General features: G+C 53.5%; 1 protein-coding gene across 1 annotated transcript; it reads left to right on the forward strand.

The window, feature by feature from the left end:
• The first annotated feature begins 277 nt into the window (after window positions 1-277).
• On the forward strand, window positions 278-13,655 carry LOC105810160 (immunoglobulin lambda-like polypeptide 5). The gene is made up of 5 exons (XM_012644083.1): window positions 278-323; window positions 410-751; window positions 7,680-7,890; window positions 11,757-11,872; window positions 13,336-13,655. Exons 1-5 carry the CDS (start codon window positions 278-280, stop codon window positions 13,653-13,655), a joined length of 1,035 nt encoding a protein of 344 aa, XP_012499537.1.
• Window positions 13,656-21,681: the final 8,026 nt, after the last annotated feature.

The raw sequence follows: 21,681 nt of genomic DNA on the forward strand, positions 1-21,681 counted from the left end.
GCATTTAAATTTGGACAAGACGTTTATCTCGGTGGGGCTCAGTGTCCACAGAGGGGAGTGACCTGGACCGTGAAGCAGGTGCTTCCTCCCTGAGCCACAACGGCCGCCACTGGCTGTTCCCATAACGGACACCACGGCCCCAAGAAAGTTGGGGATGGTAGTGGCCAGGAAGGGGGCATGCCACGGCCCACCCCTGCAGCAGGGCGGAGGACGCTGGCCCGGCCCGAGAGGGCTCCAGGAGCCCCAGCGCGGGAGGCAGAGCTCTGCGGGCTGCGCCATGTCCTGGACTCCTGTCCTGCTCCTGCTACTCGCCCACTGCACAGGTGAGGGAGCCCCCAGAACCCGTAGCTCCCCACCCCGCCCCTCGCCTTGCCCAGCCCTGGAGGCCCACATGCTTCTGTGTCCCCAGGCTGTGGCCTTCACCTGCTGCTGCATCAGCCGCCGACCGAGGCCGCCTTCCTTGGAACCACAGTCCGCCTCACCTGCACCCTGAGCAGCGACCACAACATCGGCGTTTACAGTGTCTTCTGGTACCAGCAGCGGCCAGGACACCCTCCGAAGTTCCTGCTGAGACACTTCTCCCACTTGGACAAGAACCGGGGCCCCGAGGTCCCCCCTCGCTTCTCTGGATCCAAGGACGTGGCCAGGAACAGGGGGTACTTGAGCATCTCTAAGCTGCAGCCCGAGGATGAGGCTATATATTTCTGTGCCGTGGGGGCCCAGAGCATGGACAAGGAGAGGGACATGGAGGGGGACAGGGAGAGGGGGGAAGAAAAGGAGGCTGCTGCACCCCGGGACTCGAGTATCTTGACCTGAAGACAGAGGGGCAGGCGTCCTTGCAGAGGCTGGGGTGGCGGAGGAGGATGGAGCCACAGGCCACACAGCGTCCCCTGGTCGGGCAGTGTTGCTGTAAGCCCCAACGGAGACTGGATTTGGGGATTAAAGCTGCTTGTCTTGGGAAGTTGTTTTGCTGATTTTGGTCTGACTCGTGCGCCATCTCATAGGAAGCATCTAAGAACCAACCCGGGGTGACGGTCCCAGGAGATTGGCTGATCGCGGCCTGCTTGGTTGAGGTGTGTGGAGAGCGCTCACCCGCACCCATAGTCCCCTGAGTCATGGGAGCCAAGGGGTGGACAAAAGCCCCTGGGGTGGGCATCCTTGCCAAGGACAGGACCCGCTATTGGCATCAGATCATGCTCTGGAGTTATGGGGTAAACAAGCTCAGAAAATACCCTTATTGGGCCTCTCGGAAGGGAAACAGGACCCAGGTGGTAGGTCCAGAGCGGATTCTCCATCTTCGTCCCATTGGCATTTGGGGCCAGACAATGCTTGGTTGTGGGGCCGTCCTGTGCACTGAAGGATGCTGAGCAGCCTCCCTGCCCTCTACCCGCTAAACCCCTCCCAACCAGGTGTAACAACCAAAAATGTCTCCAGACATTGCCAAGTGTTCCCCCAGGGTGGCTTAATCACCTCAATTGAGAACCACTGGTCGAGGTGAGAGAAATGTATTCACTCTTCCGCACAGGACAGTGGTAGAGGCTGACAAACGTTTTCTTTAAATGGCCAGATAGTCAATATTTTTGGCTTTGTGGGCCATAGGGTCTCTGTTGCAACTGCTCAGTTCTGTCCTTGTGGCAAGAAAGCAGCCACAGACAATAGGTGGACATGTGGGTGTGGCTGTGCTCCTATTAAACTTTATTTACCCAGAAGATGCGGCTGGGTTGGATACAGCACTCAGGCCGCAGTTTGCTGACCCCAGCTCTAGAGAAACACTCCAGCTCCTGCCTCCAGGTCTTAACCAAGCCACGCTTGGTGGAGTGATTGAGGTCCCCCTCGACTCCTCCTGCCTGATGACCCAAGGGATACTGACCCTCTGGACCCACGGAGAGACCTAGAGGCTCAAGGGAGGGATGTGGTTTCATGGAGGCCACACTGGGCTTATCAGGTGGAGGAGGGATGGGAGGGTTCCTGCAGCCCTGGCCCCACAGCGTGGCCCCCTGAGCACAAGGGGTGTAGGGCAGAATGTGCCCTACAGGAAGGGACCCTGCACGTGGGGTGTCCACACAGTGTGTAGGCATGGCTCACACTCAGGGAGGTGCCAGGGAAACCATCTCCCATGTGACCCCAAACTTGGCTGAGAACATCCCCAAAGGTCCCCCCAGAAAGTCAGACACGTGTCAATATCGGCCCTTCCACATGTGGCCTGTGATTGTCTCTTTTGTAAAATGATGGTCTCAGCTCATGCCATGCTCCGGGGACCCTCAGGGCTTCCATGTCCTCAAACACACTTGAGTTCTTCCTGCATCAGGCATTTGCCTCCTGGTCCGTGTTTTTTATTATTATCATTATTTTTAGAGACAGGATCTTGCTATGTTGCCCAGGATGGAGTGCTGTGGCTATTCACAGGCACGTTCATAGCTCACTGCAGCCTCCAACCCCTGGGCTCAAGCGATCCTCATGCCTCAGCCTCCCAAGTAGCTGGGACTGCAGGCGCGCGCCACGACGCCTGGCCCAGGCCCACATTTGAAGGCCAGCTAGATGATCCTTAAAGAACTCTGTCTTCTGCATGTAACCCGCCCCTCTCTTGTGTTCTTCCTTCGTGACTCTGGAATTCCATGTCAAGGCAAGAGACCCAGAAAGCAGGAAGTTGGGTTGAACTCCTCCATCATCCTAAAGCCCCTGCTCCACCAGCTCAATGGACCTTGGACTTGGGCCTCAGGCCAGAGTGTGAGTCTTGAATCTAGTCGGCTGTGGAGGGGTCACTTGAAATCAAGGCCAACATTTCCAATGTTGTGTATAAAGGGAAACATAATAGTGCTGATTAATTTATATAAAATGCTTAACCTGGGCTTAACTGTCATGGGCACTCAACAAAATAGTAATGTCATTATTTCCTCATCGGTCACTGGCCTGGCCTTTCCTCTCATCAAATCCTTTCCTCTAATCTGAGTCATTTCTCACCTTGACCATTATCTGGCCTCCTGCCTGTCCCCCTGCTACAGCCTTTACCCTTCATCTTCGTCACTCCTAGATCCAGCCTTGCCTGTACTCCTCCTCTCTGACCCTTAATTGTCTCCCATACTCCAAGGCACATATGGCAGCCACATCTGTAATTTCCTATTTTCTAGTGGCTACATTAAAAAAAAAAAAGTAAAAAGAAATGGGTGAAATGATTTTAATGACATATTTTATTTAACAAGATATAATCTCAAAAACTATCAATTCAACCTGTAATCAATATAAAAATTAGTTACTGAATAGCTTAAACTGTTTTTTGTATTCACTCTTCAAAATCGGTATGTCATGTACACTTATGGCTCATCTGACTTTGGAGCAGCCGTGACCTGAGTGGTCTGCAGCGGCACGTAGCTTGTGAAAACACAGCGCCGGCTGGGGGATAAAGTTCAGACTCCTCACCATGGCGCAGCCTTCCGAGGCTGGCTCGGGCTCTGCCCTAGGTCCCGTTACCGGAATACCCCGAACTGCCCATTCTGCTGTGTTAAGCCAACTCCAATTGATCAAGCACCTAATTCTCTTGGTTGTCCCCAAATGAGTGCCCAAACCCTTTACTGCCAGGAGAATGTGCTGTGCTGTTGAGGGACCAACTCAGGGTTCTACAGTTGTCTCAGATCTCACTGCTTGGACAAGACTTCCCTGATCTCTTCATGCCATTGTTAACGTCCTCCAGTATGCAAACACCATGTTTTCCTAACTACATTTAGCACCTACCGCACACCTACATTTAGCACCTACCACACAGCTCTAGATTTATTTAGCAAGGCCCCTCCTCCACTAGCCCGTGGGTTCTCAGTGGGCAGGATCCGTTCAACTCATTTATGTGCCTGATAAATATTTGGTGATAAGAATCGAGTGAACAAATGAACGAGTGCATGAATTCTTGGGGAAGGGACCGTTTGGGAACTTTCTGAACCTATAACAGAGGAGGGAGATGCCGCAGAGGGTGGGGTCCCAGATTGTCGGGATGCATTTGCTGTTACCACAAAGACCCACCCCCAGGCACCAACAGGACTCCTGACAGCAGCACAGAACACTGGGTGCCGACAGCTGTGGTCTGTGCCTGGAAATCCCTGACTCAGCTTCCTCGGTGGACGAAGAGACACAGAACGAAATGGGCTTGGACCGTTGCCCATAGCCAGCGTGAACTGAAGACCAGAGACTCAAACATTTTGACCCGAGGAAAACCCTGAGACCCTCGAGGAAGGGGATCCGAGGAAGATCTGGGGATCTTGGGGGACAGAGCATGCCAGTCAGACTCAGACTCAAATGTAAGGGGTACCCGTGCACACAGAGGCCAGTGCATGGTTACACAAGATGAGCAGCAGGGTGGCCCCATGTAAGGAGGGAGGGAGGAATCTGCACACGGGGGCTCTTCCATTTCTTCCCACTGTGTGGATCCGGGTGTTCACTACGGAAAGCGAGATGGGTCCGTCTTCACTCCTGCTTCACTTGGTAGCTAGAAAACTTCCCCTCACTGAGGATGTCCTCACCTTAAGGGACGATTCGTATAGTAAATATCTGATATTTTTCCCTTTATTTACCAACTATGGAGAGGATGAGTCAGCACGCCAGCATCGTCCAACTTTAGTTTGTTAGTATTGTTACAAACTCACAGGTATAAACATATTTGAGGTGTTTAGATTCATTGCAATTATGATATGTTTTTCTATCTTCGGTCAGTACAACTCTATTCAAACTGGTCTTAACCAGGAACATTTCGACGTGTGAAGAACAGTAAATTTAACTTTGTTCTTACTATTATTTAAGCAATTAAGGAAAGGGCCAGGAGTGGTGGCTCACGCCTGTAATCCTACCATTTTGAGAGGCCGAGGCAGGAGGATCGCTTGAGCTCAGGAGTTCGAGACCCCATAGTGTTTTCAGGACACCACGCCCCGTGACTATTCAGTGCCTTGCCCATCTCCCTAAGGACCACGAGGTCTCTGGGATGCAGCACCTGGCCCTCAGGGGATGCTCAGTCACTGTCTGTGGGACCCTGGGATCCAAGCAGAGTCGCATGGGACCTTGGAGTCTGACCTCATTAGGAATTCATTATCGCAGGGGATAATGCAAAGTTGCGTGTCTGTACAGCTGCTGTCCCCAACCCCTGGGCCAAGGAACTCAACAGGCCATGGAACTCAATGTGGGGGAACCTGAGGAGAGCCTCTCAGAGCTGGACGAGCCACTGGACAGCACATCCCTGGGGACAAACCAGGCCCTTGTGGACTGGGATGCCGGGGACCTAAAGCAAAGGACAGTTATGAACACGAACAGCAGATCAGCCGACTGTGAAACGCAAGAGTGGATTTGACAACAAGCTTCAACTCAGACCCACAACTGGGACAGCGTGTCCCCTGACAGCATTTTTCAAAAGATTTTCCACCACAACTCCCAGCAAGGAATACATTTTCTACCCTTCTCCGGAGCATATCTAGGTATCTAGATAACTGAAGCAAAATCCCACTCAGGATCATGTCCCTCCCCTTTCACGGATGCTCTCCAGCCAGAGTTGGCTCTGGGCTAACCCCACTTTCACAAAATGCTAGCTGCACCCATGTTAATTGATTTCGCACCCTTTGTGAATTGCAACGCAAAATTTGGAAAGTGGTAGCTGGAGCACAGTATCATCAGAGGTTCATTTATTTCATGACGGTTGGTGATTTTTTCCCAGGCCACGCCAGCTGATGTGTTCATAACAATCACATCAGCCCCGTGTGTCATGCATGCAGAACTTTCCAGTTTGAAAACCACCTTCAAAGGACAATTAGTGTATGATCCCACTCCTGTGAGGTGCCTGGGGCAGTCGACTTCATAGAGACAGAAAGTAAAATGGTGGGTGCCAGGGCCTGAGGATAGGGGATTGGGGAGTTACTTTTTAATGGGGACAGAGTTTCAGTTTTGCAAGGTGAAAAAGTTCTGGAGATAAGTGGTGGTGATGGTTGCACAACGCTGTGAATGTACTTATTTTTTTTAATTTAACTATTTTTATTTTTTATTTATTTATTTTGAGACAGAGTCTTGCTCTGTTGCCCAGGCTAGAGTGCAGTGGCATCGTCACAGCTCACTGCAACCTCAAACTCCTGGGCTCAAGCGATCCTCCTGCCTCAGCCTCCCAAGTAGCTAGGACTATAGGCGTGCACTACCATGCCCAGCTAATTTTTGTAATTTTAGTTGCCCTGATAATTTTCTTTTTCTATTTTTAGTAGAGACGGGGTCTCGCCCTTGCTCAGGTTGGTCTTGGACTCTTGAGCTCAAGTGATCCTCCCACCTTGGCCTCCCAGAGTGCTAGGATTACAGGCATGAGCCACTGTGCCCCGCCCTTTGAATGTACTTAATGCCCTGAACTACGCACTTAAAAATGGTCAAGATGGTAGATTTTATGTTATGCATTTTTTATCACAATTTTTTTTAAAAAACTAAAGCAAAACGCCCCACTTTCACATTAATTATCTCCCAACACTGACCTCACCGTGGTCCCTGTGAAGAGCAGAGCCAGCAGCACTTCCAGCCTGGCCCAGGGAGGAGGACAGGAGTGTGGAGACTCCTGAGTGACCTGAGGCGTCACTCCTGCAGTGCCAGAGAAGAGCCAGGCCGTCACCACCCCGCACCGGTGCTGAGTCCCTGCTGGCCACCTGCTGCCTATCCCACAGCACAGGGTCCCAGGAAGAGGGGAGGGGGCAGGACTCCCAGGGGACAGAGAGGGCCCAGGCACCCGGCAGAAACCATGGGCCAGACTGAGCGCTAGCCATGGTGACTCCACACACTGCTTTGGAGAAAGTTACTGGCCTCTGCATGAAATCTACAAGGGCAAGTTCTGGAGAGCTACAGATACAGCAAGGAGACTGCAGTTCCTGATAATGTATCGGACACTTGGAAATTGCTAAGAGCATAGATCTTAAATGTTCTCACTCCAAAAAAATATGTGAGATGATTAGAAATGTTAATTAGCTTGATTTAATCATTTCACAATTCATACATATAACAAAACATTACGTTGTACACCGCGAACATATACAATTTTTACTTGTCAGTTATACCTTTAGAAAGCCGGGGAAAGGGGACTCTGAGGGTGCGTGGAGGTGGGGGGAGTCTGTAAGCCGAATATGGTGTGTTAAACACCATTTTCATTATTATGGCATGACCCTGGACTTGAACAGAGTGGCTTCTTGCTAAATCTAAACCTCCCTCCCCTCTCACCAACTCCTCCCCCCAGGGCTGGGTGGGAGAGCCCCAGCCCCAGCCCGAGCTCAAGCCCTCCGGGACTCCTGTTCTGCTGGGCACTAGGCAGCTCTCCATGGCCCCTCCAGCCCCAGGGAGTTGCTCACAGACCCAGGGCGCCCTTGGGGAATTGGGGACGAGGGCAGGTCAGGTGTGCCCCACCCAGGGCCCCAGGGACAGAGTTAGGCAGGCATCAGCTGAGCCCTGAATCCCGACCACAGCGGGGCGGTTGGCAGATGTCCCTCTGGGAGAGACCCCCAGGGGTAACAGCCATGGACCATGGAAAGGACCGGGCCAGGGGCAGGGACCAGAGCCAGTCCAGGGCGAAGACAGGCCACACGGACCGGGACACACTGGGACGGCCGCTGCCAGCAAGAGGGACCAGGGCCCCCCCTTTCCAGGGAGCCCACGCTGCAAATCCAGCCACGGGTGCCTTTGACCCTGAGGGTGGATGAGGCTCGGGAAGGGCCAGGTGGGCCGTGAGGCCCCCAGGGGACTGGGTCCCAGTCCTAGGCTGCGCTGGCCCCTGCTGCTGCTGGGCTTGGCCATGGGCACCCACGGCTTCCTGTCCTCGACGGAGGCACCTCGGAGCAGGGCCCTGGGCCCTGGAGCCCGGGTAGGAAGCACCCAGTACAGCCCGCAGATCCCGTGGAGCAGGTAAGGGAGGAGAGACTGGGGCGGGGAGGGATGCAGGGTCCTGCAGCCGGAGCCGGAATGGGCGGCCCAGGGGGAGACCAGCGGGGAGGGGGGGGTTGGTGAGAAGGAAGGTTAACCCCAGAGGGGGGCTGGGCAGACACTGGCTTTAAAGTGTTGATATTTTGTCCATCATGGATTTGTTCGAATTCATTTTTATTTTTAATATTATAGTAAAATACTATTTATCTTGATTCCTGAGTTTTCTGGCCCCCTTAAATTCTGCACCAAGGCTGGACCTCACTCTCCTCCCCCTAGTCCTCCGGGTAGGGCGGAAACAGAGGCAGGACACCCTCATCCTCGCAGCTGGTGGCCGCTGTCCACACAGGGTGCCCAGGCCTCCCCCCACCCCTCCCCCCACTCTGGGGTGAGCCCCCTCCGCTGGGCATGGCCACTCCCCGGAGCACCAGGCGGTGGGCTCCAGCTGATGTCGTAGGGGGACCTTCCCTGGGGTCTGCAGGTCCCCAGACCCTTAGCCAAGGACCCTTAGCCAGAGTGGCCTCCTGGGACTGGCCCCTTGGGAACCCAAGCCCCCCCAGGGTGTAGGCGCCTCCAAGGGAAAGGCCCAAGGGAGGGTCTGTGGGGGCCCCAGTGTGGCCCACCTCACTGTGTGACCCCAGCTCTCTCCTCTCCGTGTGTGGTGGGAAGTCCCCAGACAAAGCATGGAGTATCTAAGTCCGTTTATGACAATCTGTGACACAACGGCCCATCATCACTGGCTCACTTCACACCCCAGGGGCACTACTCATTTTAGGGGCAGATCCTGCTGTTATCCCTGTTTTACAGACAGGGATAGAGGTCAGAGAGGTGAGGCCACCTGCCCAAGGTCACACAGTTCATGTGCACAGTACTGCAGCTGTCCCCTGTCCTCCAGCTCCAGGCATGATGGCCTCATTTCTGAGCTGTTGGAGCTGACAAGGCCACCTCTCAGCCTCAGTTTCTCCTTCTGCAAAGTGAGAAGTCCTGATGGGGTGAGGGCCTTGCAGCCTGCCCCCCACCCTGAGGACGCTGGGGTGGCCATGGCGAGGGCCCCAGCGGGCTGAGCTGACTCTGAGCTACGCCAGCAGCTGGCCACGGAGGACGGGTCAGCACCTGTGGGTGTCCTGCAGGGACTGCGGAGCAAGAGGTCCCCGGCGTCATCAGGCTCCGAGCCTGGGCTGACATCTAGACTTGCCCCACTCAAGTTCACAGGGAGAGGGTGTCAGGTGAGGTGACAGCCACATGCAGTGTGGTGACTGCCAGACAGAGAGCCAGAGGAAGCCCCACAAGGGACAGATATCAGGTAGAAGGATGCGCCTGGGCCAGGGCCTCTGGGGCACAGAGCGCTCAGGAAGCCCCTGATGGTCCCCAGGGCTGGAGTGCGTGGGCCCTGGGGCCAAGGTGGTCTGAGAGGAGGCTGGACAGGCGACTAGGGCCAGCCCCCAGGACCGTCCCAGAAGACAGACTTCATCTGGGGAGTCCCAGGGGGGCGTTTGCAGGAAACTGACAGGACCAGACTTGAATGGGTGGGCGGGGGTGGGAATCCAGAACTAGAGAGACCCCAGGGAGGGTGTCATGGTGACCCAGAGTTTGATAGATAAGGGGACAAGAGCCAGGAAGTGGAGGAAACAGGAAAGGGAGTAGCGAGGCCCGCTCCCTGGCTTTTTTGATGGACAGTTAGGAGAAGACCGTGACGGCATCAGCAGGTCCTGTATTTTATAAACAAATGGTCCAAGACAAGGGGTGGTCTGCAGGGCGCAGGGAGAAGGGCGCAGGGCTTGGCTTGGCTCCCCCAGGCGTCCACTCCCGGACTTGGTCACCGGCGTTTGCTGGGGCCAGGCTGGGCTCGCAGATCTGGGGCCGCCGGCTGGTGTCGCCCGCAAAGGCAGCGGCGTGGCGAGCAGGGCGCGGAGGCCCGCAGGGCTCGAGTCGGGGGCTTTATCTGTGGTCGGGTGTAGCCCTGGGGGATCTGAGTAGGGGACCGTCGGAGCTGGATTCGTGTTTTGGAAAAATCGGCTCCGGATGGGAGGCTGCTGCCGGGCCGGATTGGAGGAGGGAGGTGGGAGGCGGGGAGCCCGCGCCCTGGGGTGACGAGGTCACGCTGCGCTGCGCCACCAGGGGCCAAGATCCCAGTGATGTGGGCGAGTGGAGGTGAAGAGACGGTGCCCGAGACTGAGGAGGGAGGCATGGGCGCTCTAATAACGGGCTGCGGTGGGAGACTGAGTTTCTGAAACATGTATGAACATTCACAAAAATGTGCATTCCATTTAATCGAGTAATTCCACTTGTAGAAATTTATCTTGAGGAAATAATCAAAACTTCAGCTAAACGTAAGTGTGTTCATGGGGGAAAAGTGGAAGCAACCTAAATGCCCATAGGGGAAGGTAAAATAAACTAGGGTACATCCATGGTAGGGAGTATTCAGCAGCCGTTCAGTATGTTTTTGGCCACTGTAATAATATAATAAGGATTTTTAAAACAGCCTACAATGTCCTACTATTTTTTACATTTTATTTTAATTTATCCAGTAAAAATCCCTCTTGTGGAGTAGCAAAAAAAAAAAAAAACTATAAAATTTTTTTTTGAAATCATAGAATTATGTAACCACCACCAGAATCGAGATACAGAATATTTCCATCACCCCTCCCAACATTTCTCTGTGCGCCTTTACAGTCAAGCCCTTTCTCTGCCTGACCACGGCAACTACTGGTCTCTTTCTGACTCAACTTACCTGCTTTTTCCAGCATAGCATATAAATAGAATCATAAAGTATGTAACCTTTTTTTTAAATTAAACTTTTCATTTTGAGATCATTAGAGATTCATTCACATGCAATTGTAAGAAGTATTTAATAATATAGAGAGATCCCTTATATACTTTGAGATCACTGTAGATTCATTCCCGTGCAGTTATAAGAAGTAATACAGAGGTCCCTTAAATACTTGGCCCAGTTTCCCCTGATGGTGACATACTGTATGTAGTACAATATCACAGCCAGGATATTGAAACTGATACAGTCAAGGAACAGAATATTTCTGGCCGTGCGCGGTGGCTCACGCCTGTAATCCTAGCACTCTGGGAGGCCGAGGTGGGAGGACTGCTTGAGTTTAGGAGTTCGAGACCAGCCTGAGCAAGATTGAGACCCCATCTCTACTAAAAAATAGAAAAGATTGGCTGGACATGGTGGCACATGCCTGTAGTCCCAGCTACTCGGGAGGCTGAGGCAGGAGGATCGCTTGAGCCCAGGAGTTTGAGGTTGCTGTGAGCTGGGCTGACGTCACGGCACTCTAGCCCAGGAAAGACAGCAAGACTCTGTTTCAAAGAAAAAAAAAGGAACAGAACATTCCTGACACAAAGCTGCCTCATGTTCCGCTTTTATAATAACACTCCCTTTCCTCTCTCCCAAACCCCTCCTAAACCCCTGGCAACTACTAATTTTATTTTCATTTCTATAATTTTTTCATTTCAAGAATGTTCTGTAGATAGAATCATATAGTATGTAACCTTCGGGGACTGGCTTTTTTTTCACTCAGCATAATTTTCTGGATATGCATCCAGGTGGTTGGGTATATCACAGTTTTTTCCTTTTTATTGCTGAATAGGATTCCATTTTACGAATGTATCACAGATCGTTTAGCCATTCATCAGTCGAGCGACATTTGGGTTGTTTCCAGTTTTGGACAATGTCAGATAAAACCAGTGTACACATTTGCATTCAAGCTTTTGTTTGAACATAAGTTTTCATTACACCTGGATAAATACCTAGGATAGGAATTGCTTGGGGTGCCGGTCACGCACCTCCCCTGGGCCTTGTCACAGCCCCGCCCTGTGCCCCCGTCACGCCCTGGCAGGTTCCTGCTCCAGCCCAGCCCCCGGGGGGCGGGCGCCAGGTGCTGGCCCCGCCGGTTTTGGTCTGAGCCTCAGTTGATGTTTGTCTTCGGTGGTGGGACCCAGCTCACCGTCCTAGGTAAGTGGCTGTCACCTTTCCCATCCTGTCCCTTCCTCTGCTGTTTCTGGAAAGTCCGTTTTCTCTGTCTGGGGGCTCCTTCCCCTCTGCCCTCCTCGGCCTTAAGGACTGACCCCTCACCTTTCTCCGTGGGGTCTGGGGAGGTGGGTTGGTCTCGGGGTAACCAGCAGGAGCCGCCACCATCAGGTTCCCCAGCTGCCCGCGGCCCACTCCCAGGCTGGCTGGGGTTGGCCAGCAAGGGGCTCCTTCCCCTCTCCCGGCGCAGATGCCCCAGTGGGAGGCAGAGGCCAGTTCTGACGAGGGCGACTGCGGCGGCGTTAGAGACAGTCCCCGAGACCCCAGGGTCTGGGCTGAGGGCTGGATGCCCATCCAGGCTGAGGAGGCCACCAGGGGCCAGGGACACAGGTACAGGGTGTCATGGTGGGGGAGACAAGTGGAGGACGCAGAGAGGGCCCCGGGTCTAGGCTGCAGCTCTCTGGCCTCTGCTGGGCCATGAGGACAGAGAGACACAGAGAGACGGGTCACCCTGGGCGAGGTGACCAAAGTCCAGCCCTCCCAGGATGGGCAGCGGAAAGGAGTGGGTCCCTTGGGGCAGAGGCTGGTCTGTCCCCGGAGCCCTTCACCCCTGGGCCTGGAGTCTCACCTGCCCATTGTCGGTCTCCTGCCTTCCTCAAAGGGCACCTTAGACTCATGAGGTGACAGAAGGTTGTGAATGGGGGTAGAGAGAGCCCCATGGCTGCCGGTAAAGTCAGGAGTCATCCGAGGGGCTGAGGGGTCCTGCGGCAGCCGTGCCCTGGAGTCTGGGGGAGCGGCCCCGAGAACACAGCCCAGGTGAAGCGTCCTGGGGTCAGGCTGGCGGGGACGGGGAGACGGCGGAGCCTCAGAAGAGCCCCGGGCTGGCCTGGTGGAGCCCACTCCCCTGGGAGAGCTGAGTGGGCCGGGCTGGGCCAGAGCCTGGTGCCCGAGGGGACAGGAGGCTCCAGGCCGCACCAGGCACCAGGTTCAGTCTCGGAGCTTCCCCACACGGAGCCGGGGCCATCCTGCGGGCTGGGCAGGGACCCCCTAGATCGCAGAAGAGGCTCCGGGCACTGGAAGAATAAAGTGGGGGGTCCTGGGTCCTGAGTCCGGGATCCGGAGGTCGGGGCCAGATTCCAAGCTCAGACCCCAGAGACCAGGAGGAGGGAGCACAGCCTGCCCCAGAACATGGGGAAACTGAGGCTGCAGGGGGGAGTGGCTGGTCAGGTCACCTGGGAGCGATGACATGGGAATGGCGTCCAGGAGGGCGCTGGGCCGTCTGCTCTCCAGGCGGCTCCAGTGGGAAGAGGGGACAGGCAGAGGAGGGAAGGAGAGTGCCGGGTGCACCAGACGGCCACAACGTGAATGGTCACAGAGACCTCAGACGGGGTGGGGGCAAACACCCAGACTCTCCCTCAGCGTCTCACACCCCTCCCCTGTCCACACAGGTCAGCCCAAGGCTGCCCCCTCCGTCACTCTGTTCCCACCCTCCTCTGAGGAGCTCCAAGCCAGCAAGGCCACGCTGGTGTGTCTGATCAGTGACTTCTACCCGGGCGCCGTCACCGTGGCCTGGAAGGCAGACGGCAGCCCCGTCACCCAGGGCGTGGAGACCACCCAGCCCTCGAAACAGAGCAACAACAAGTACACGGCCAGCAGCTACCTGAGCCTGTCACCCGGCCAGTGGAAAGGTAGTAGCAGATACAGCTGCCAGGTCACCCATGAAGGCAGCACCGTGGAGAAGACAGTGTCCCCTGCAGAGTGTGCTTAGACCCCCAGCCGCCACCCCACCCTTGGGGGCCTGGAGCTGCAGGAGCCCAGGGGAAGGGCCTTTCTCACTCAGACACCCCTTTTGCCAGGTCTCCTCTGTTCCCCTGAGCCATCAGCTGGCACCAGCCCGGACCAGGAGGGTCTCACACCCTCCCCGATGCTCCTTCTCCTCAATAAACACCGAATTGAGCACCGTCCGGCATCGCCCGTGTGCCTTTAGTGTTGCTCGTGTCTCTGGGCTGAAGGGTTGCTGCTCAGGGGCAGAGACAGTTCCCAGTGAGATCCCGTGTCCCCGTTGTTCCGCCCCCAACCTGCCAGGGCCTGGGAGAGCTCCCTGTGCCCATGGGAACCATGACCCAGAACAGGAAGTTGTCCCTGCAGAGTGACCCTGGATGCTGTCCTTGCCCCCCTGGGAAGGGAGAGGAGCCCAGTGGGAGCGACAAGGGGAAGAACTGAGAAGGGAATCAGGAGAAATGAGGGGGGTTCCAGGAGCACAGCTGGGGGCCGGACGCAGAAACAAGGGGGAAGGAGACCCTTGAGCAAAGGCCATTGTCTGAGTAGGAACAGAGGTTGAAAATCTCAGCTCCATAATGAGGGACCCAGTCAGGAGAGCGTTTACCAGGTGAGGGGTCCGTGGTTTGTCTTTACTGGGAAGTCAGGGAAATCTTTGGAAAATGAAACACGGGTGTATTTCTCAGACTTTCACAATGCACATTAGCTAAGTAAAGGCACTGACAAGTCCTGCAGTAGGGAAACACTCTGATACGATGAAACCCAGCATTTCCCAATTCATGTTCACCTCTTTTCCACTTTAAGGAGCCAGATAATACTCTATGAGACACCAGTGCTCCGCAAGGCTGAGGCACATGGGGGGGGGGTCGGTTTAGGTTAGAAAGGTTTAGGTTCAGGGACAGAGGCAGGGACAGGTTTGTGGATGGAGCCTGGGGATGGTCAGCCTACATAAGGAGGGGACAAATGATAAAAGGCACCAACCCGGGCACAGAATGGGCATTCGGTGATAGCCCAAGGGAGGCTCTGTCAGAGTCCAATTCAAGACTCGAGTCAAGACCAGGTCAGACCAGGTCAGAGCAGAGCAGTGGAGGCTGAGAGCTAAGTCAAGGTCAGGTTCCACAGGGACTCAACACCCCCAGACCCCCCTGCCTCCCTCACTCACTGTGCTCAGCCTCCCCCACCCCACGTGCACCTGCTGCCTGATGTCAGAGACATGGGGCCCCCAGGGACCCCAACAGCTGGTGACGTCACCTCCTGGATATGGAGGCTCTGGCCATCTCTGTCAGTCCTCAGTGCCCCAGGGACTCTCAGGCCACCCTGTCTCTGCCTCCAGCACATCAGAGAGGAGAAACTGGCTTCACTAAGGCTACTGGGTGGCCGGCCAGGCCCAGGACAGAGCCTTAGAAAGACAGAGACCTGGGCCGCGGCGAGGCAGAGAGAAAGAGGCCCACTTGGAGCTTGATCCCGGCCGCTTCTGCCCCAAATCACAGCCTCCACGCTGGAAGGAAGCTTAGGGGTCCTTGTGTCCTGCGGGATCTGACCCAATTTCATGAATGTGAAAACTGAGATCCAGTGGGAGATGGGACACCCAAGTCTCTTTCAGCTCAGTGGCCCTGCCGGGTGCAATGCCAGGGTCCACCCCTTCGCCAGCTGCTGCCCAGAGACTAACCTCCTCTTTACACTGTACTTTTTTATTACAGAGAACTTTGAACACAAAAATAAAGAACCAGACATAATAATGACCCCCATGTTCCCATCACCCAGCCCCCAGAATAAGCGATTCACAGACAGTGCTGGCCCACTGACAAGAGCGACTCCTCCCTTCCTCAATATTCAGAAGCAAATTCTGACAGCGTACCTCTTCACCTGTGAATATTCCATCTCTGTCCTGGAAAAATCAAGATCTAACTACAATATCAGTATCACACCTGCCAAGAAATTATCAGTAATTCCTTAATATCAAAAAACAATCCGGGTCTCATCCAATCCCTCAGGAATGCCATAGTGTATTTATTTACTGTGCTTTGGTGCTGTTTTTATTTTGTGGGGTTTTCCTTTGTTATTTGCAAAGGTTCGAATCGGCAACAGGTGCACGTGTTTTAGGCCTGGTGTCACCTGAGGGAGTCTCCCAGATGGCTCTAGTGCTCCCGGTAAGGCAGGAGCCGCAGGAGCCGAGAGCTGCTCCCGGGACACTCCCAGGGCCAGGATGCAGCCTCAGCCTCCCCGAGCCGGAACCCAGCGCCTCTGTCTGTTCCGCTTTCCCTCAAAGTGCTTCTGGCATCAGGGACTTCAGGGGTTCAGGCTGCACATTCGCAAAACTGCTTCCAAGAAGGTCGGCTGCTTCCAGCAATGATGACCCATTACTGGAGTTGGGTGTTCAGTAACTTCGTCCCCGGATGAGCAGGAATACAGAGGGTCGATGTTCCAGTTCATGTCCTTCCCGTGAGGGCTGCGGCGTGTCCGGGATGGGAGGGCCCTGCAGCTGCAGTTTATCCATCCGGGAGTGTGTTTCATGCTCTGGGGAAAAAAGAAGAAATGGAGATCAATCCCTTTTATTCGCCACGTTGCAAATTGAGGTTCTGGTGCCCGGCCATCGTCCAGGCTGAACAGTTGAATTTAGGGCCACGGTGAACGCTCGCACGTGGGTATATCTGACACGTGGGATCCACTGTTGTTATATTTCAGTGGTGATGACAATGTGCCTGCAAAGCATGGACATTTGTCCACTGAGAGCCTCTTCACGTGGCTCCTGGAATCCCTGACGTGACCTCAGAGGACCTCAGTGACCCTGATTTCTGGGGCGACAACATGTTCCACCTCCACCTGTCCCCTTCCTGCCCCAGGCATGGAGCAGCCTGATCCTGCTTTGCTCTAGTGGGAGGGAGTGTTGGGAGACCACAGTCAGGACCCTTGCTCATGTGTCCCATTGGAATGAAGCAATAACTGTCCCCACACACGTGACCCACCTGACATGAGACTGGATTGAGGGGACACAGGATGCTCCCAAGGCCAGCCTGGAGGATGAGGCTGGCATTTCCCACAGGGACCAGCCAGGCCTCACTGGCCAGGCCCATGACAACCAGGACAACCCAGGGAAGGTGGGGCTGATAGCCCTGGACTCAGGGCTGGCATCATCTGCAAAGTCCCTGTGGCCACACAGCACAGCACATTGACAGGTTCTGAGGTGGGGATGCGACCATCCTTGGGGGACCCATATTCAGCCGACACAGCTCCGTTTCTAGCTCCCTGGGGATTCAGGAAACCTTGTCTCCACACTTCTCTGTGCCCTGCCCAGTTGGGTGGGGGCCACTCCTGTGGGTCTTCCCAGCCCAGGGTCTCCTTTGGCCCCTTCTCCTCCTGGGGTCCCAGGGAAAGGACTGTGATTCTAGACGCAGCTCGGGGCATTTTCTTCCTGAAGGCCCCCTGAGGCTAAACGCTCTCCATGCCTCACCTCTCTGCCTGCCCTTGAAGCAAGATCCTATTATGACCTTCAGCCAAGAGCCCTCGAGTGACCTGCTTGGGCCACAGCAAGGACTCAAACCTGGGCCCACCCAGCCCAGATCTCAGCCCTGGACCCCAGGTGACCTTGGGCCATTTTCTTACTGTCCCTAAGCCTTGTCCTCTCACCAGGCAAAGAGGATGTCAGCACCTGTCCTGCCCACCTCAAAAATTGCTGGGAAGGACACTGGAAGGACGTATGTGCATGAAGATGCTTTACAAACCCTAGAGAATGTCTCAGGTATGATCTTAGTATTGGAGGGACCCTGGCAGTCACTGGGCTGACTCTCCTCAGAGTTGGATCACCGTTTGTGGTAAGAGCCTGAGCTTGGAGCCCAGACAGACCCAGGTTCAAGTCCTGGCTCCACCACTTGTCCAAGTGTGAGACTGTCCTCTCTGTGTCCTCTTTCGTGATGTGGAGGTGATGATGGTGGCAGCTACTGCTCAGGGCTGTGTAAGGATTCAGTGGAATAATTGTGGGAAGCCCTTGGCACAGCACTTGGCAGGGGTGTGATGATGGATCCAAGGTCTGCCCTACGGGGTGACAAAAAAACCCCAATCTCTCCTCCCTGTGGTACGATACCTTGGAGGCCAGGTGGTTGACGAAGTGTTCTAGGATGTCTAACTCAAGGACTCACAAAACCCTGAAAAGTGTCTGTATAAATGCATATTATGGGGAGAGGTCCCAGGCTTCATGCAGAAAGAGGCCACGATCCATAAAGGGTTAACCACAGTGACCTAATAGTCTAGGACTCTTATTTAGGAAACCAAGATCCTGTAGTAATATCAGACAAAGTACACTGTAAGACAACAGTTATTGCAAGAGACAAAGAAGGACATTATATATTGATAAAAACTAGCAATCAACAACAAAGGAAATTGGGTAAATTCAGAAGTACATGAAAATTAAACAACACACGCCTAAATAAACAATGAGTCAAAGCATAAATTACAAGTGATATTAGAAAATCCTTTGAGATGAACAGAGATGTAAATACAACATACCAAAACTTATAGGATGCCACAAAACAAGTGCTCAGAGGAAAATTTGTAGCTGTAAATGCCTATATTTAAAGAGGAAAGAAAGGCTAATGCATTTAATGTAAATACTTATATTTTAGAAAAAGAAAGAAAAAACCCAAATGTACAGCCTAACTTTATACCTTAAAGAACTAGTGAAAGAAGTGCTAAGCTGAAAGTTAGCAGAAGGAAGAAAGTAACAAAGATTAGAGATAAATAGAGAATAGAAAAACAATACAATCAACAAAACCAAAAATTGGTTCTTGGAAATTATCAACAAAATTGACAAACCTTTAGCTAGGCTGACCAAGAACAAAAGAAAGAAGACTCAAATTAAAATCAGATGGAAGTGTGGACATCACTACGGATCTTACAGAAACAAAAAGTATTATAAGAAAATAGTATGAACAACTGTACCACAACAAATTAGATTACCTAGATGAAATGGACAAATTCCTAGAAACATACAAACTAACAAAACTGACTCAAGAGGAAATTTAGAAATCTGAATAGACTTATAACAAGTAAAGAGATTGGATCAATAAACAAAAATCTTCTAAAATTGGATATTCCAACAAAGGAAAGCCGAGGGCCAGATGGCTTCACTGGAGAATTCTGCCAAACATTTAAAGAAAATTAACACCAATCCTTTCCAAACTCTTCCAAAACATACGAAAGGAGGGAACACTTGCCAACTCATTCTATGAGGCCAGCATTACCATGGTAATAAAGCCAGATAAAGACATCACAAGAAAACTATAGACCAATATTCTTTATGAATATAAATGCCAAAATTCTTAACAAAATGCTAGCAAGGCAAACCCAGCAGCATTTAAAAGGATTATACATCATGACCAAGTGGGATTTATCCCAGGAATACAAGCGTAGTTCAACATATGAAAATCAATTAATGTAATACACTACATTAATAATAAACACATAATCGTCTCAATTGATGTAGAAAAAGTATTTGACAGAATCCAACACCATTTCATGATAAAAACATCCAAAAAAGTGAAAATAGAAGGAAATTTCCTCAACATTATAAAGGACATTTTTTAAAAATCCATAGCTAACATTAAAATAGTGAAAGACTAAAAGTTTTTCCCCTAAGATCTGGAACAAGACAAGAATGCCTGCTTTCACCATTTCTATCCAACATAGTATTGGAAGTTCTAGCCAGTTTACAGTTATTGAGTAAAAAAAATAAAAGTAGAAAACCCTAAAGAGTACATACACACACAACTATTAGAACTAATGAATGAATTCAGCAAAGTTACAGAATATAAAATCAACACGCAAAAATCAGTTGCATTTCTATACCCTAACAATGAACAATAAGGTTTTTTTAAAATTTCATTTACAATAGCATCAAAAGGAATAACATACCTAGGAATAAATATAACCAGAGGTGAAAGATTTGTACTCTGAAAACTATAAAATATTGTGAAAAGAATTAAAGAAGATCTAAATAAGTGGAAAGACATCCCATGTTCACGGATTAGAAGATTAATATTGTTAAGATGTCACTTCACACCCATTAGGATAACTATTATAAAAAAAGTAAACAGCAGAAAACAAGTGCTGGTGTAGATAGATATTATACACACATACCCGCATACATAGATGAATGATAAATGGAGATTTGATACTTGGTCACTTAATAACACACCCACGCAGGTGTGGCTAAACCTGGGCACAAGTGGCACTTGGGAACACGCGGCTCCAACAACACTCAGGCAGCCCCTTCCCAGGTCCCACTGGATAATTAGGCCACTGCAGTCACTAGAGCTGGACGCAGCCAGTGCCCCTCACCTCCATCTCTGTGCGTGGGTCCCACGACTGACTTCAGGTTGACCCTCCCATCCAGGGTCAAAGATCACGCCTGTCTTAGGCTCCGGAAGCTTGCCGCAGACTGACTCCGGACAGGCGAGCCTGCACTGCCCCCGCAGAGCCCAGGAGGCCCCCTGCACCCTAAGGAAGGGCCCACGAGGGTGTGGACGGAGGCGTCCTCGAGCACTGCTCTGAGGCCTCCTCCCAGCTCCTCAGAGCTTGGCCTGAGCCAGGCCCCAAGCCCCCTCCTCAGGGAGGCTGCTCCTTGTCTCCCCCCGGCAGCACTGAGCCCCCCAGGGGAGGAGAGGGCTCAGGGCTGTGAGCTCGGCCTCTGGCTGCTCTGGGGTCTGGAGGGCATGAGGGCTGGATCTGGGGGGCTGAGGGGGTGCAGATCAATGGGCCAGGGGCTGGGGGCTGGGGGGTCTGTGGGTCTGCACGTCTGTGGCTGGGGGAGCTTGAGAGGCCCTGATGGTGGCCACTGTCCCCACCCTCAGGGCCCAGGAAGGAGACTTGGTCCCCAGGCTGCCCCAGATGATACCTGGCCCCTCGGTTTCTGAGGCTGGAGACCCCAGTCTGGCCTTCCTGGGATGGCTGCCCTTAATGTGGAAGGTTTGGGGGACCTCCAGCCCCAGCACCCCCAGCAGCAGGGCCTGGGCCCCCCACCCTGCCTGGCCCAAGTCTCAGAGCCTGGGTTCTTGGCCCCTTGGGATCCCGCAGGAGCCAGAGGGGTCTGGGGGCACCACGGAGTCACTGGGGAAACCTGGAAGGGGCTTAGAAAGGGCCCCCCACTCAGTGACCAAGAGAAACCCAGGCCCAGAGGGGTAGGGCTTGCCCTGGGTCACACGGTGCGCCCGCCCGCTGGTTTCAAGGCCCAGTGCCCCGCATGGTGTTGTCACGGGCTGTGGCCCTGATGGGGTCTCCTCTTGGCGCGGCTCCTGCCTGTGACCTGCACCCGAGACTGCATCGGCCCCTCTGAGCTGAGGAGCCGGGGTCTGCGAGGACGCCTCACACAGACCCAGCCTCACCGTCTTCCTTCCTCAATGCTGAACATCCTGGCCCGGGTCACTGACCATGAAGGACACCCAGGGTCCGAGCGAGACAGCTGTCCCCTCCTGCTGCCCCTCCTGCTGCCCCTCCCTCCAGGCCTGGGGAGCGGAGTGACCCCGCTGCCCTGCACTCACCCTGCCCACGGGGCCTCGGGACCGCAGGACCACGCCTGGGGAGAGGAGCTCGGGCTGTCAGGAGCTGACCCAGAGCAGGACTGCCAGCGGTCAGGAGTCCAGGCATGTAGTCCAGGGGTGTCACCTGAACAGGGATGTCACTGTTCTCGCCTGACGGTGCTCCATGGGCACCACATGGAGGCCTCCCGACCACATTCCTGGAGACATACCCCAGTCTCTCTGTACAAGTGTCCCCCCACACGCTGACACGCAGAATCACATTCACACACACGCGCCCCCACACACCCACACACTCACGCTCACATATTCACACTCACACACACTCGTCCACACCCCCACACTAACACGCACACGCAGGAGCCAGAGCCGACAGTGCCCTCTTGTGGCCACTGCTGTCCCTTCTCCGCAAGGCCTCTGCCACATCAGTGACAACCCCGGCGTGCTCACTGAACCAGGAGGCGGGAGTCTGGGAGGGTAATTCTC

This window comes from Propithecus coquereli, unplaced genomic scaffold, assembly GCF_000956105.1.
Source record: "Propithecus coquereli isolate 6110/MARCELLA unplaced genomic scaffold, Pcoq_1.0 Scaffold206, whole genome shotgun sequence".
NCBI classification, from domain to species: domain Eukaryota; kingdom Metazoa; phylum Chordata; class Mammalia; order Primates; family Indriidae; genus Propithecus; species Propithecus coquereli.